Source organism: Schistocerca cancellata, chromosome 10, assembly GCF_023864275.1.
Source record: "Schistocerca cancellata isolate TAMUIC-IGC-003103 chromosome 10, iqSchCanc2.1, whole genome shotgun sequence".
Taxonomy (NCBI): domain Eukaryota; kingdom Metazoa; phylum Arthropoda; class Insecta; order Orthoptera; family Acrididae; genus Schistocerca; species Schistocerca cancellata.
In genome coordinates this window covers 215,220,110-215,235,201 of record NC_064635.1, presented here as the reverse complement: position 1 = coordinate 215,235,201, position 15,092 = coordinate 215,220,110, and the positions used below count along the sequence as shown (strand labels likewise).

Here is a 15,092-nt window from a genome sequence, read left to right as displayed (position 1 = left end):
GAGTGGAACTTGGAGAAGGATAAGGATAAATTGAGGAAGAGAGGTGAAGATGAGAAAAGTGAGATGGAAGTGGAGCAGAAGTAGGAGGTGAAGAAGTGAAGGGGAATGAGACAGTGAAAGATGAACAGGAAAAGTTGGATGAAGTGGTGCAGGAAGAATGAAAGAGAACTGGAAATATGAGTAGTATAATATGATGCAAGAGAAAGAGTAATGTGGATGAGGGAAAGGGGATGGAAATGGAGTAGGAGCTCAGAAGCTGTGGATAAAGTGATGGGGAATAAAGTAGTGAATGATGACCAGGAGCAGGAATTGTCGGATGAAGTGGTGGAGCAAGAATGAAGGAGAAGTGGAAATGATGCAGTGGTGAGGTTAAAGTGAGAGAGGAGGTAGAGAAGGACATATGAGGAAAAGAAGGTGGAACTATAGTAGAAGGAACAGCTGAAGAAGCAGAAGGAAAGAAGTGGGAAAAACAGGTAGATGGAAGGAGAAGAAGAGGAACAGGGATGAGTGGAGGAGGAGTGGAGAAGGAGGAGGCTACAGATGTGGATGAAGTGGAAAGAGACAAGGTCGTAGAGAATTAGCAGAAACAAGAAAATAGTAAGAAACTGGAGGCAGATGATTGTCTCTGCCTGTGACTCACCTCGCCCTGAACCTCGTCGAGTGGCATCACAATCTGCCCACCTGGCTTGACCAGAGCTTCCAGCAGGCGCTGCCGTGTCTTGGTGGCTCCGTCCTCTGTGGCTGCCGACCTAATGGCGATGCACTGCATGGCCCAGTTCTCCAGTATTTTCACGAACTTGAACAGGCCACGTCCTTTGGAGGTTAGCTTCAGCAGGATCTTGTTCTGCATCCATGGTCGCACTATCATCTTCTGTAAAAACCATGTGGCACTCGTCACTGTTAATCTCCAACTTGGCGGGGAAGGGGGGGGGGGGGAGGGACTCAACACTGGTCTCTGTTAATCAAATCAGCTCGCACAAATTGCGAATCAAATTACGAACACTGGTGAAACTCCCTATGTAAAATGAACAACATAAGGTCCAAAATTTAATTCATGCCAAAAATTAAAACACTGATTAAACGTATGAGCTATTACATATCTGTTCCTGGCTGCTCCTACCTGTTAGTGATGGTCGCTATTGTAAACGCTAATGTCGGTAATTCAGCTTCCGGGAGATGGATACTATTGTCCAGCCTGAAGATGACGAATCAGCCTTTCCTTTATCCAGCTAACAGACACCGGTCTGGCCCGACCCTCCTGTTTGCAAAGGCAAGTGACTTTCAAAGGAACGCCAGTTTTTCCCAATACGCTTTTGGACAAGAAGCTTCTCAGGGGACTGACAGAAAGAAACACCTTTGAGTAAGTACTATATGCGTTACCAGGACACAGGCAAATGAAGTAGACATACTGATGATGCAAAACTTTTATGACCACCTGCTCACTAGCTTGTTTGTCCGCCTTTGGAACGAAATACTTCACTGATTCCGCGTATCACGGATCCAAGTACTTGTTGGCAGGTTTTTGGAGGTATGTGACATTAGATGTCTGCGCACAGATCATATAACTCGCGAAAATAACGGGCCGCTGGTAGCATAAGCAGTGATGGCGCCCGATAGTGATTCAGGTGAGTTCCATAGGATTTACATCAGGTGACCTCGGTCGGCGAGACATCAGTGTGAGTTCATTATAATGCTCATCAAACCTCTGTAGCACGGTTCCGGCTCAAAGAAATGGATAATTATACTGCTGAAAGACGACATCACCTTCGTCGAACAGTTCAAGTATGAAGGGATGCAGGTGGTTCGCAACTGTCAGCTTATCTTCGATTACTACCACAGGTTGGGTGCAAGAACAGCAGAACGTCTCCCATAGCAAAATACTGCTGCCACCCGCCCGTGTCCGTGGCGCGCTGTACGTGTCGAGTCGTCATTCACTTCGACGATGGCGTTTTTGGAGACGACTATCGATCTAGGATAGCAAGAATGTAATTCATCCTAAGCGCTGACACGTTTCCATTGATTGACGGTAGAATCCCGATGGTTCCGTCCCCAATGCAAATGTTACTGACGATGTCGTTGGGTCAACTAGTGAACGCATAGGGGTGCGGCGGAGCTCCATGTTCAACAGTGTGCGACGAGCGGTGTGCTCCGAAGCACCTGTGTGTGTGTGTGTGCACCAGCATTGCGATCTTTCGGCAGAGTTGCCCACTTTACAGAGCAGACAATTCTCCGAACCCCACTTTCTGTACAGAGTTGTGTACGTCGAACCATTTAACGCCTAGTGGTAATTTCACTGTCCATCCACCTCTTTGCGTAGGTGCTCACAACTGTAGCTCGTGAACATTCGACCAGCTTCGCCGTTTTCGACATACTCGTTTACAGGCTCTCCGTAATAGCAATCTGCCTTTTACCGAGGTCGCTTTCTCAATGGATTTCCCCATCTGCGGCCCATATCTCCGCTAGGGTGATCCCCCGCCGACGTGTGCTCCGTTTACGTGCCTTTCTTACCGCGTCACGTTCCCCGTAGCGCCAGCAGGTGGCATTTAACGTCACAATGTTCTGGCTTATCAGTGTTTACCCTGCTGTGGAAGCTGCTTAATCGACAGGCCGACATCTTAACACAATTTTGTGGAGCATTGTTAGTTGCTCACAAAGTAGGTGAGTCTCTCGCAAAGGTAGGACGAAAGTCGTGAGCCTTATGAGGCAGAACTGTGGTTTAAAAACTGCAGGGCGTAGAAGTCGGGAGTGATCGATAATCATCAGTGTAGTTGTTTTCCGCTTTTTCATAAGAAACAGAGCGACGTAATGGGCTAACATTTGCTAGGTGGACAGAGTTTTCATATGAGAACATATAGAGAACAGCTAACTCGAGGTAGTGCCGGTAACAGCAAGGCACACTTGGTGAGGTCTTCAGAAAACAGCAAATTTAGTTTTTTTTAGTGAAAACTCGTGGCTTTTTTGTCTGCTCACTTCTCTATTTACACTATTGGACATTAAAATTGCTACATCAAGAAGAAATGCAGATGATAAAAGGGTATTCATTGGACAAATATATTACACTAGAACGGACATGTGATTACATTTTCACGCAATTTGCGTGCAAAGATCCTGAGAAATCAGTACTCAGAACAACCACCTCTGGCCGTAATAACGGCCTTGACACGCCTGGGCATTGAATCAAACAGAGCTTGGATGGCCTGTACAGGTACAGCTGCCCATGCAGCTTCAACACGATACCACAGTTCATCAAGAGTAGTGACTGGCGTATTGTGACTTGCCAGTGGCTCGGCCACCATTGACCAGACGTTTTCATTTCGTGAGAGATCTGGAATATGTGCTGGCCAGGGCAGCAGTCGAACATTTTCTGTATCCAGAAAGGCCCGTACAGGACCTGCAACATGCAGTAGTGCATTATCCTGCTGAAATGTAGGGTTTCACAGGGATCGAATGAAGGGTAGAGCCACAGGTCGTAACACATCTGAAATGTAACGCCCACTGTTCAAAGTGCCCTCAATGCGAACAAGACGTGCCCGAGACGTGTAACCAATGGCACCCCATACCATCACGCCGGGTGATACGCCAGTATGGCGATGACGAATACACGCTTCCAATGTGCGTTCACCGCGATGTCGCCAAACACGGATGCGGCCATCATGATGCCAGAAACAGAACCTGGATTCATCCGAAAAAATGACGTTTTGCCATTCGTACACCCAGGTCGCCATTGAGTACACCATCGCAGGCGCTCCTGTCTGTGATGCAGCGTCAAGGGTAACCGCAACCACGGTCTCCGAGCTGATAGTCCATGCTGCTGCAAACGTCGTCGAACTATTCGTGCAGATGGTTGTTGTCTCGTAAACGTCCCCATCTGTTGACTCAGGGATCGAGACGTGGCTGCACGATCCGTTACAGCCGTGCGGATAACACGCCTGTCATCTCGACTGTTAGTCATACGAGGCCGTTGGGATCCAGCACGGCGTTCCGTATTACCCTCCTGAACCCACCGATTCCACATCTGCTAACAGTCATTGGATCTCGACCAACGCGAGCAGCAATGTCGCGATACGATAAACCGCAATCGCGATAGGCTACAATCTGACCGTTATCAAAGTCGGAAATGTGATGGTACGCATTTCTCCTCCTTACACGAGGCATCACAACAACGTTTCACCAGGCAACGCCGGTCAACTGCTGTTGGTGTATGAGAAATCGGTTGGAAACTTTCCTCGTGTCAGCACGTAGTAAGTGTCGCCACCGGCGCCAACCATGTGTGAATGCTCTGAAAAGCTAATCATTTGCATATCACAGCATCTTCTTCCTCTCGGTTAAATTTCGCGTCTGTAGAACGTCATCTTCGTGGTGAGGAATTTTAATGGCCTGTAGTGTAACTATATATTTTCATTGTAAGGAAAAATAACCCCCCCCCCACCCCCCAATAGAATGACCGAAAATGGCTTGGAATACAACGGCAAGACGAGTAGTAATATGTAAACAAATGCCATGCAACATGTCAGACATGTGGTCTAAATACTTCACCAATGAAAAGACACCTACTGTTTGCTGACTGACTGTAGATGGCTAGCTTAATGGCGGACACCGCACAACATGTGGATTTCTGTATCACAATCCAATAAACAGAACAAATTCCGACATACAATTGGATAAACATGTAAAATTCAGCAGTAATACACAAACACTGATATTACGAATTTACACTGAGTTGACAGAAGTTATGTTCTTCTCTAACGTGTTGCAAACTGGAAAAATTCCGCACACTCTCAAAAAGGCTAAAATTGTTGCCATATTAAAACCGGGCAAACCGAGTGACCAACCTCAGAGCTACCGCCCAATCGCCTTACTCAGCATGATCTATAAATTACTGGAGAGACTTATGTACAACAGAATGAGCGAAGTCATCCTGGAGGCTGTACCGGTAGAACAGGCGGGCTTCCGGCCGAAAAGAAGCTGCACGGATGAGGTCCTCGCTCTAACAACCTACATCGAGGCGGGCTTCCAAAGACAGCAAAAAACATCAGTGGTATTTGTTGACCTGACGGCGGCGTTCGACACTGTCTGGAGACAGGGCCTGATTTATAAGCTCCTTCGCATCGTGCCATGTCTAAAAACGGCTAACCTTATCAACGAAATGCTCTGCAATAGACCATTCCAGGTTGTCATCGGTAACAACAGAAGTAAATTCACGAAACTTAATAATTGCCTGCCCCAAGGTTCAGTACTGGCTCCACTGCTTTTCAGCATGTATATAGCCGATGTGCCTAGGACGAGATCCAAAATGTTCGGATATGCGGACGACTGGGCCTTGGCCACACAACATCGAGTGATGGAGGAAACTGAGATCACACTATCCAGCGATTTGACCACTCTAGGAAAATACTTCCGTGACTGGAGGCTCCAACCCAGCCCATCCAAAACAGAGGCCACTTGTTTCCACCTGAATAACAAATTAGCAAACAAAGAGCTCAAGATCCGCTTTGATGGCGGCATTCTTCCATATAATAGAACACCAAAGTATCTGGGCGTGACACTCGATAGAACATTGAGCTATAAACAACACCTTGTAAACACTGCTGAAAAAGTCAGAACTAGAAACAACATTGTCCAAAAGCTTTGTGGCACTAGTTGGGGGTCCACTGCCTCCGTTCTGCGTAGCTCTGCGCTAGGACTTGTCTATTCTGCAGCAGAGTACTGTTCCCCAATATGGTTAAATAGTGCTCACATCAAGAAGGTGGATGCAGTCTTGAACCAAACGATGAGGATTATCTCTGGAACGATCAGGTCAACTCCTGTCCAATGGCTGCCTGTATTGAGCCATATCCCGCCGCCACATTTGCGCAGAGAACACGCACTTGTCAGGGAGTGTCGAAAAATCCAAAATAGCCCAGATCGTCCTATCCACACCCTGAGTAATGGAACTGAGCAAAATAGATTGAAATCCAGACACCCCCCTCTCGCAAGTGCCAAAGATCTGGTAAAGAACGCTTTTATTCTTGAGGACCGCTGGAGAGAAGAATGGGAGGAAAAGACACCGCCTCAGGTTAACACCTTATTGGGAACATCTAACAGACCTCGGGGCTTTGACTTGCCCCGCAAAATGCGGTCTACCCTTAACAGGATCAGGACGAGCCACGGCCGCCGTGCGGACTCCTTGTACGAATGGAGCATAGTGCCATCACCACAGTGCGACTGCGGCGCCGACAGGCAGACAATTCACCATATCGTGGTAGAATGCCCTCTGAGGGCCTACCCTGGGCCAACAAGGGACTTCATGGATGCGACTAACAGTGCAATCGATTATATTTCTAACCTAGATGTTTGTTTGTGATATTGTAAATGTTTTGTGTGTTATGTACTTTTAGATTTTTCATACGTGATATGTACTTGCCATACGCTAAATAAAATAAATTGGGATAGTGATGTGCGCGTGTACAGTTGGCGGCAGCATCGCGCACACAACGAATGAGAGGGTCGTTTGTGCTCGGGCGGTTCGCCCGAGAGGATTCCGACGCGATTGTTGCCGCACGGCGACGATTAACTGCCTGTGCTGGGCTCGTGAGCGTACCGGTTGGACGCTAGACGACTGGAAAACCGTGGCGTGCTTAGGTAAGTCCCGGATTTCAGCTGGTACAAGCTGGCGGAAGGGTTCCAGTGTGGCGCTGACCCCACGAAGTCGTCAACAAGGCGTTGTGCAAACTGGTGGCGTGGGCTGTGCTCACGTGGAATGGTGTCGCCATCTGGTCCAGCTGAGACGATCGCCATCTCGAAATGGTCACGTTCTGATACCTGGAGCTCATTTGCTGCCAATCGTGAACTTCATGTTCCCATACAACGATGGAATTTTTATGAGTGGCGTTGCGACATACCACCGGGCCACAATTGTTTTAAATTGGCTCGAAGAACATTCTGGACAATTCGAGGGAACGATCTGGCCACCCAGATCGCCCACCGTGAATCTCATCGGACATTTGTGGGACATAATGGAGAGGTCGGTTGGTGAATAATCTCCTGCACTGCCAAGACTTCCGCAGTAGTGGGCGTCTACAGAGGCAGCACGGCTGCATTACACGGGGGGAAAAGGTCGGACACGGCATTAGGAGGTTCTCCTAGAATTTAGTCACCTCAGTGTATTGTGTTTGTATTTTAAATTCGCAGTCCACGATATGCATCGAAATAGTGGCGTAATATGTTCACATTTTAGCTTCCTCGTCTGTCGTATGTGTCGACACCAAAGATGCGACACCTAAACTGGAGCCTCACAACAACGACCGCTAGTACTCGCTCTCAGTGTTGTGTGCGACACTCAGTTTCAGGCTCGTACTCTTTCGCTCCTACAGGTATGTTGCTGCTCCACCTATCGAACTTACCATGCGACTGTCATTTCTGTTCATCTCATTTCGTATTTCTTTCGGTTTGTACTTTACTGTACTGTAGCAGTTGTACAAGGGCGATGCACTTGAGGACAATATTATGGAAACGGAAGAGGATGTAGATCAAGATGAAATGGGAGATACGATACTGCGTGAAGAGTTTGACAGAGCACGGAAAGACCTGAGTCGAAGCAAGGCCCCCGGAGTAGACAACATTCCATTGGAACTACTGACGGCCTTGGGAGAGCCAGTCCTGACAAAACTCTACCATCTGGTGAGCAAGATGTATGAAACAGGCGAAATACCCTCAGACTTCAAGAAGAATATAATAAATCCAATCCCAAATAAAGCAGGTGTGGACAGATGTGAAAATTACCGAACAATCAGTTTAATAAGCCACAGCTGCAAAATACTAACACGAATTGTTTACAGACGAATGGAAAAACTGGTAGAAGCCGACCTCGGGGAAGATCAGTTTGGATTCCGTAGAAATACTGGAACACGTGAGGCAATACTGACCCTACGACTTATCTTAGAAGAAAGATTAAGAAAAGGTAAACCTACGTTTCTAGCATTTGTAGACTTAGAGAAAGCTTTTGACAATGTTGACTGGAATACTCTCTTTCAAATTCTAAAGGTGGCAGGGGTAAAATACAGGGAGCGAAAGGCTATTTACAATTTGTATAGAAACCAGATGGCAGTTATAAGAGTCGAGGGGCATGAAAGAGAAGCAGTGGTTGGGAAGGGAGTAAGACAGGGTTGTAGCCTCTCTCCGATGTTATTCAATCTGTATATTGAGCAAGCAGTAAAGGAAACAAAAGAAAAATTCGGAGTAGGTATTAAAATCCATGGAGAAGAAATAAAAACTTTGAGGTTCGCCGATGACATTGTAATTCTGTCAGAGACAGCAAAGGACTTGGAAGAGCAGTTGAACGGAATGGATGGTGTCTTGAAGGGAGGATATAAGATGAACACCAACAAAAGCAAAACGAGGATAATGGAATGTAGTCGAATTAAGTCGGGTGATGTTGAGGGTATTAGATTAGGAAATGAGACACTTAAAGTAGTAAAGGAGTTTTGCTATTTGGGGAGCAAAAAACTGATGACGGTCGAAGTAGAGAGGATATAAAATGTAGACTGGAAATGGCAAGGAAAGCGTTTCTGAAGAAGAGAAATTTGTTAACATCGAGTATAGATTTAAGTGTCAGGAAGTCATTTCTGAAAGTATTTGTATGGAGTGTAGGCATGGACGGTAAATAGTTTGGACAAGAAGAGAATAGAAGCTTTCGAAATGTGGTGCTACAGAAGAATGCTGAAGATTAGATGGGTAGATCACATAACTAATGAGGAAGTATTGAATAGGATTGGGGAGAAGAGAAGTTTGTGGCACAACTTGACCAGAAGAAGGGATCGGTTGGTAGGACATGTTCTGAGGCATCAAGGGCTCACCAATTTAGTATTGGCAGCGTGGAGGGTAAAAATCGTAGGGGGAGACCAAGAGATGAATACACTAAGCAGATTCAGAAAGATGTAGGTTGCAGTAGGTACTGGGAGATGAAGAAGCTTGCACAGGATAGAGTAGCGTGGAGAGCTGCATCAAACCAGTCTCAGGACTGAAGACCACAACAACAGCAGTTCTCCTGTGTATGTACCAAGATCCTCGAGCTACGTTACTTGGCAACGACACATCATGCGCAAGTTGCTTATGTTACACAACGCGATCAAAAGTACCCGGACACCCCCAAAAACATGCGTTTCTCATGTTGGGTGCATTGTGCTGCCACCTCCTGCAAGATACTCTATATCAGCGACCTCAGTAGTCATTAGACATCGCGAGAGAGCAGAATGGGGTGCTCCGTGGAGCTCTCGGACTTCGAACGTGGTCAGGTGATTTGGTGTCACTTGTGTCATACGTCTGTACGCGAGATTTCCACACTCCTAAACGCCTCTAGGTCCACTGTTACCAATATGATAGTGAAGTGGAAACGTGAAGCGATACGTACAGCAGAAAAGCTCACAGGCCGACCTCGTCTGTTGACTGACAGAGACCGTCGACAGTTGAAGAGGGTCGTAATGTGTAATAGGCTGACATATATCCAGGTCATGACACAGGAATTTCAAACTGCATCAGGATCCACTGCAAGTACTGTGACAGTTAGGAGGGAGGTGAGAAAACTTGGATGTCACGGGCGAGTGGCTGCTCATAAGCCACACTTCACGCCGGTAAATGCCAAACTATGCCTCGCTTCGTGTAAGGAGCGTAAACATTGGACGACTGATTAGTGGAAAAACGTTATGTGGAGTGACGAATCAAGGTACACAATGAGGCGATTCGATGGCAGGGTGTGGGTATGGCGAATTCCCGGTGAACGTCATCTGCCAGCGTGTGTAGTGCTAACGGTCACATTCGGGGGTGGTGGCCTTACAGTGTGGTCCTGTTTTTCATGGAGGGGGTTTGCACCCCTTGTTGTTTTGCGTGGCATTATCAGAGGACAGGCCTACACTGATGTTTTAAGAACCTTTTTGCTTCCCACTGTTGAAGAGCAAGTCGGGGATTGCGATTGCATCTTTCAACACTATCGAGCACCTTTTCGTAATGCACGGCCTGTGGCGGAGTGGTTACGAGACAATAACATCCCTGTAATGGACTGGCCTGCACAAAGTCCTGACGCGAATCGTATAGAACACGTTTGGGGTGTTTTGGAACGCCGACTTCGAGCCAGGCCTCACCGACCGACATCGATACCTGTCCTCAGGTCTGCCATTCCCCAAGAAACCTTGCAGCACCTGATTGAACGTATGCCTGCGACAGTGGAAGCTGTCATCGAGGCTAAGGGTGGGCCAACACCATACTGAATTCCACCATTACCGATGGAGGCCGCGACGAATTTGTAAGTCTGTTTCAGCCAGTCGTCCGGATACTTTTGATCACGTAGTGTATGTGTGTACCAGGAAGAATGTTGGTAATTAATGAAAAACCAGACAACTCGCAGTAAAATCGTAAAACAGTGAGCGAACAGATATCGTTTGAACATACCATTGGCGTTCAACTTGTGGAATGAGTGACAACCATTACTTAACTAAGCGTATCTGTCTGGAGTGACGGAACAACCGTTTAAATATACCCACAGAGGAAGCAACTGCCACACTGAGATAATGAGTTAGTCAGTTTTATTACGACGAACCTAAGGAAGTGAAGATCGGGCACGAAAGTGGTGGTCTTCAACAAAACTCTAGTTCCAGAATATGGTTAACAAATTCGAGTGTCCATTTTCAGTACCATACATGACCTCATATTGAATATAGATGGATTGATTCATATGGGTATTGACAGTCACCATCGATTGAACCGGGATGGATGTAAAGTTATTTTGGTAGACCTACAAACTACGTCTACATCTCTACACTCCACAAGCCTACAAACGGGCTAGAGCAGAGCGTAGCACTGCTAGTAATTTCCTCTCCTGGTCCACCCGCGAAACGAGTGAGGGAACGGCGGACATGGCTCTGTGTGAGGCCTCACCTTTTCTTCACGGTCCTTGCACGAGATGTATCTCCGTGGCAGTAGGTTCCCTCTTCTGTCTGTTGGAAATGCTGATTCTCAAAACGTTCTCAACAGTCTCTCGCTAAAAGAACGACTTCTTCTCTCTAGGGATTCCCATTTGACTTCCTTGAGCATTTTGGTCGAACCTAGTGGTGAAAAGTCCAACAGCACGCCTGTGAATTGTTTCTACGTGTTGCCTCAGTCCGATATCGTGGGGATCTCAAGCACTGCATCAGTTCTCAAGAATGCGTCGCGCAAGTATTCTCTTCACGGTCTCTTTAACGTATGAAATATGTTTTCTCATAAATCTCCCAATAAACCAAAGCCTTCCCTACAACCGACCTTACGAGAGCGTTGAACATCATATTGCTTTGCAGAGGTATGCCCAGATATTTAGTAGAAGTGATGTTGTGAAGCAACGCACAATAATACTGCACTCGAAGGTTACTGGATTGTTTTACCTATTCATCCACATTAACTAAGATTTATCCTCCTAGAGTTCCATAAAAGATAATGCTTTCCTGTACAGTACAAAACCGTCGGAAAACAGTCTGTACCCAAGAGATTGTATGTCAGATGCCTTCAAACACAAGGTGTAAAAAAATGTATGGCATAGATTGCAGGATACATTCCTCACACGAAGAGGAAGAAATCATGTTATACGAACATGGGCTTTGTTTCCGTCTTACAACTCATTTTCTCCAACTCATTAATCGTGCGAAACGTCACGAACAGAACCGACCAGCAGGGCACGTGCAGCTCTTTCTCACAAGAGATGTTCAGCACACCCTCATTGGGCACTAACACACGGATCAACCCGCCGCCATATAGAAATTCGGATCGCTGGTGTATCCCTACAGCACTGCGTATGGTTTTGCAGCCTTCCGCGACACGGGCACGGGGACATCTTGTGCTGGGGTTCCATACTCGAGACTTTCCAAATGTCCCCACAAATAAAAGTGCAGTGGGTTCAGGTCCGGAGAGCGTGCAGACCAGGCGACTGGTCCGTCTCTAGCTGCCCATCTGTCACCGAATCTGTTATCTAGACATTAGCAGTAACATGTGCAGGTGCTCTTTCGTGCACGAAGTACATGTGCTGTCGCACAGGTAAAGGCACATCTGCTTACAGAGCACGTAGAATATTCTCTGGAAAATTAAGATAAATTTGTCCGTCGAGTCTCGGTGTAAGAAAGCGAGGTCGTACCAAACAGTAACCCACAGAAAATCTTTGTTGATGGCCTACTTCAACAGTCACGTGAGGACTGACGTCTGCCCACACAGTTGCCGATTGTTCAAATTTTCAATCTGATCTCACTGAAACGAGGCCTCATGTGTGAACAGCACCGCTGAACTAAAGTCAGGGCTGACACTTTATTGAACAAACCACAAGTAGAAGAGAACCAGTGCAGCAAAATCAGTTGTTCATAGTGCCTGCAAACGTTTTAAATGGCACGGATACAGCAGGTAACGCTCGCCAGACAACGTTCAGAGATCCAGCTACGTGTCTGGTACTGACACTACGGTCGTCGTCAGCCGCACAAACAATCTGCAGTGTTCTCGTCCTCCTAGAACTCCCCCGGTGCCAAGGGTCAGATTTAAATGGCCCAGTGTTCCCTAAGACGACGGTCAACGCGTTCAAACGTTCTGCTGACGGGGAACCTTCGTCCTGGAAATCTCAAATGTTGAGACCGAGCGCCGCAGCTGCCATTTTTCCCTCGTTCTATTTTGGAGTGGAACAGGGAGAGAAGACGCTAGTTGTGGTATGAGGTACCCTCCGCCACGCACCGTATGGTGGATTGCGGAGTATGTATGTACGAGGACAGTTCAATAAGTAATGCAACACATTTTTTTTCTGAAACAGGGGTTGTTTTATTCAGCATTGAAATACACCAGGTTATTCCCCAATCTTTTAGCTACACAACACTATTTTTCAACGTAAACTCCATTCAATGCTACGGCTTTACGCCACCTTGAAATGAGGGCCTGTATGCCTGCACGGTACCATTCCACTGGTCGATGTCGGAGCCAACGTCGTACTGCATCAGTAACTTATTCATCATCCACGTAGTGCCTCCCACGGATTGCGTCCTTCATTGGGCCAAACATATGGAAATCCGACGGTGCGAGATCGGGGCTGTAGGGTGCACGAGGAAGAACAGTCCACTGAAGTTTTGTGAGCTCCTCTCGGGTGCGAAGACTTGTGTGAGGTCTTGCGTTGTCATGAAGAAGGAGAAGTTCGTTCAGATTTTTGTGAACAATTGTGACAGCACTACCAACAGAGATGTCAAGTTGAGCACTGAGTTGTTTGATGGTGATCCGTCGATCATCTCGGACGAGTGTGTTCGCACGCTCCGCCATTGCAGGAGTGACAGCTGTGCACGGCCGGCCCGCACGCGGGAGATCAGACAGTCTCGCTTGACCTTGCGGCGATGATGACACACGCTTTGCCCAACGACTCACCGTGCTTTTGTCCACTGCCAGATCACCGTAGACATTCTGCAAGCGCCTACGAATATCTGAGATGCTCTGGTTTTCCGCCAAAAGAAACTCGATCACTGCCCGTTGTTTGCAACGCACATCCGTTACAGACGCCATTTTAACAGCTCCGTACAGCGCTGCCACCTGTCGGAAGTCAATGAAACTATACGAGACGAAGCGGGAATGTTTGAAAATATTCCACAAGAAATTTCCGGTTTTTTCAACCAAAATTGGCCGAGAAAAAAAATGTGTTGCATTACTTATTGAACTGCCCTCGTAGATGTAGGTGCATATGATGCAGTGAAAGGCGGCGCTTAGCTGTGCTTATTTCCATGTCGAAAGCAGCGAGGGAGATTTCCTAGCTGCAAGTGGGGGAAGGTGTGACGCGCAGGCTGCTATCCATCTCGTTTTTCGACAGGATTTGTAATCTTTGGCTGTGAGCCACGAGGGAGAGCTGGAGCGCATGCGCGGAGGAACTGTAGCGAGTGGGGTTCCTAACCGCCAGTGGGCTGCGGTGGTGGGAGGGCCCGGCCGGAGAGACGACGGAGTGCGGACAGGGTGGGCCGGGGCCAGCTGCGGTGGCGTGGGCGCGGGCAGCCGGCCTGCACAGCTACTGGGCCTGGTCGGCGGAACACCTCGCTCTGGACGTCACGCACCTCCGTGTCCACCACCTGTACACAGGGTGTGAGGAAAATGTTTGGCGCAAACTGCAGTACACATCCCTCGTACAGAGACAGGGAAATCGTGTTATGTGAATACTGGTACGGAAACGCTTTGTTTCCGTGTTACAATTCACTTTCTCCAGCTCACTACCGTGGGAAACACGCAAGAACAGAACGTTATAATCACGAGCAACGCACGCTCTTAGTGATGACTCGTTACGTCGCGCACCGCTAGTGTTTTGTTTTACATGTCCCTGTTGCCACGTGACGTTTTACGGGTAACATCAACTGCTACAGCGATCAGTATGACCGTTGCACTGCCACAGGTTTCTACGTAGAGTTAAGCACAGAACTGGCTCATTCGATGGCAGTGTACGTAAATGCAGAGACGACAGACGCCCATCTGACGTATTAGGTGTTGACTGATTAACAATACTGACTACCAATTGACTCTGTGGAAACGACACACGAGTACCACTTTCCACTTCCGCAATATTTGCGGTGCAAGTTTCAGGTGATCTACACCTATATGCACAGGCTGCCTCTCATAAGAACCATCAGCAAAATATTCTCTGATGTTTCAGCAGTAATCTGCATTTCTATATCTGCAGTGTGCATACGGAGTTAGCCCAAACAAATACTGCTCATCACTTATTTCGTGCGACTGCCACTGTCAATGGAGAACTTCGGTTTGTTCTCCGTTATAAGCAAAATGCTCTTAAAAGCGGAATTTTATGTGCGCTCCCGATAGAGCGGGCAACGGCCTTGCCGCAGTGGATACACCGGTTCCCGTGAGATCACCGAAGTTAAGCGCTGTCGGGCGTGGCCGGCGCTTGGATGGGTGACCATCCAGCCGCCATGCGCTGTTGCCATTTTTCGGGGTGCACTCGGCCTCGTGATGCCAATTGAGGAGCTACTCGACCGAATAGTAGCGGCTCCGGTCAAAGGAAACCATCGTAACGACCGGGAGAGCGGTGTGCTGACCACACGCCCCTCCTATCCGCATCCTCAGCTGAGGATGAC

At 47.6% G+C, this 15,092-nt stretch overlaps 1 protein-coding gene across 1 annotated transcript in view; it reads right to left on the bottom strand.

Moving 5' to 3' along the window:
* The window catches only part of LOC126106464 (cytochrome P450 4C1-like), a 191,635-nt gene that overhangs the window by 66,876 nt on the left and 109,667 nt on the right, over nucleotides 1-15,092 (bottom strand). The window contains exon 5 of the mRNA XM_049912748.1: nucleotides 641-871. Coding sequence (XP_049768705.1) covers nucleotides 641-871 — 231 coding nt within the window. The remainder of the gene's footprint in view (nucleotides 1-640; nucleotides 872-15,092) is intronic.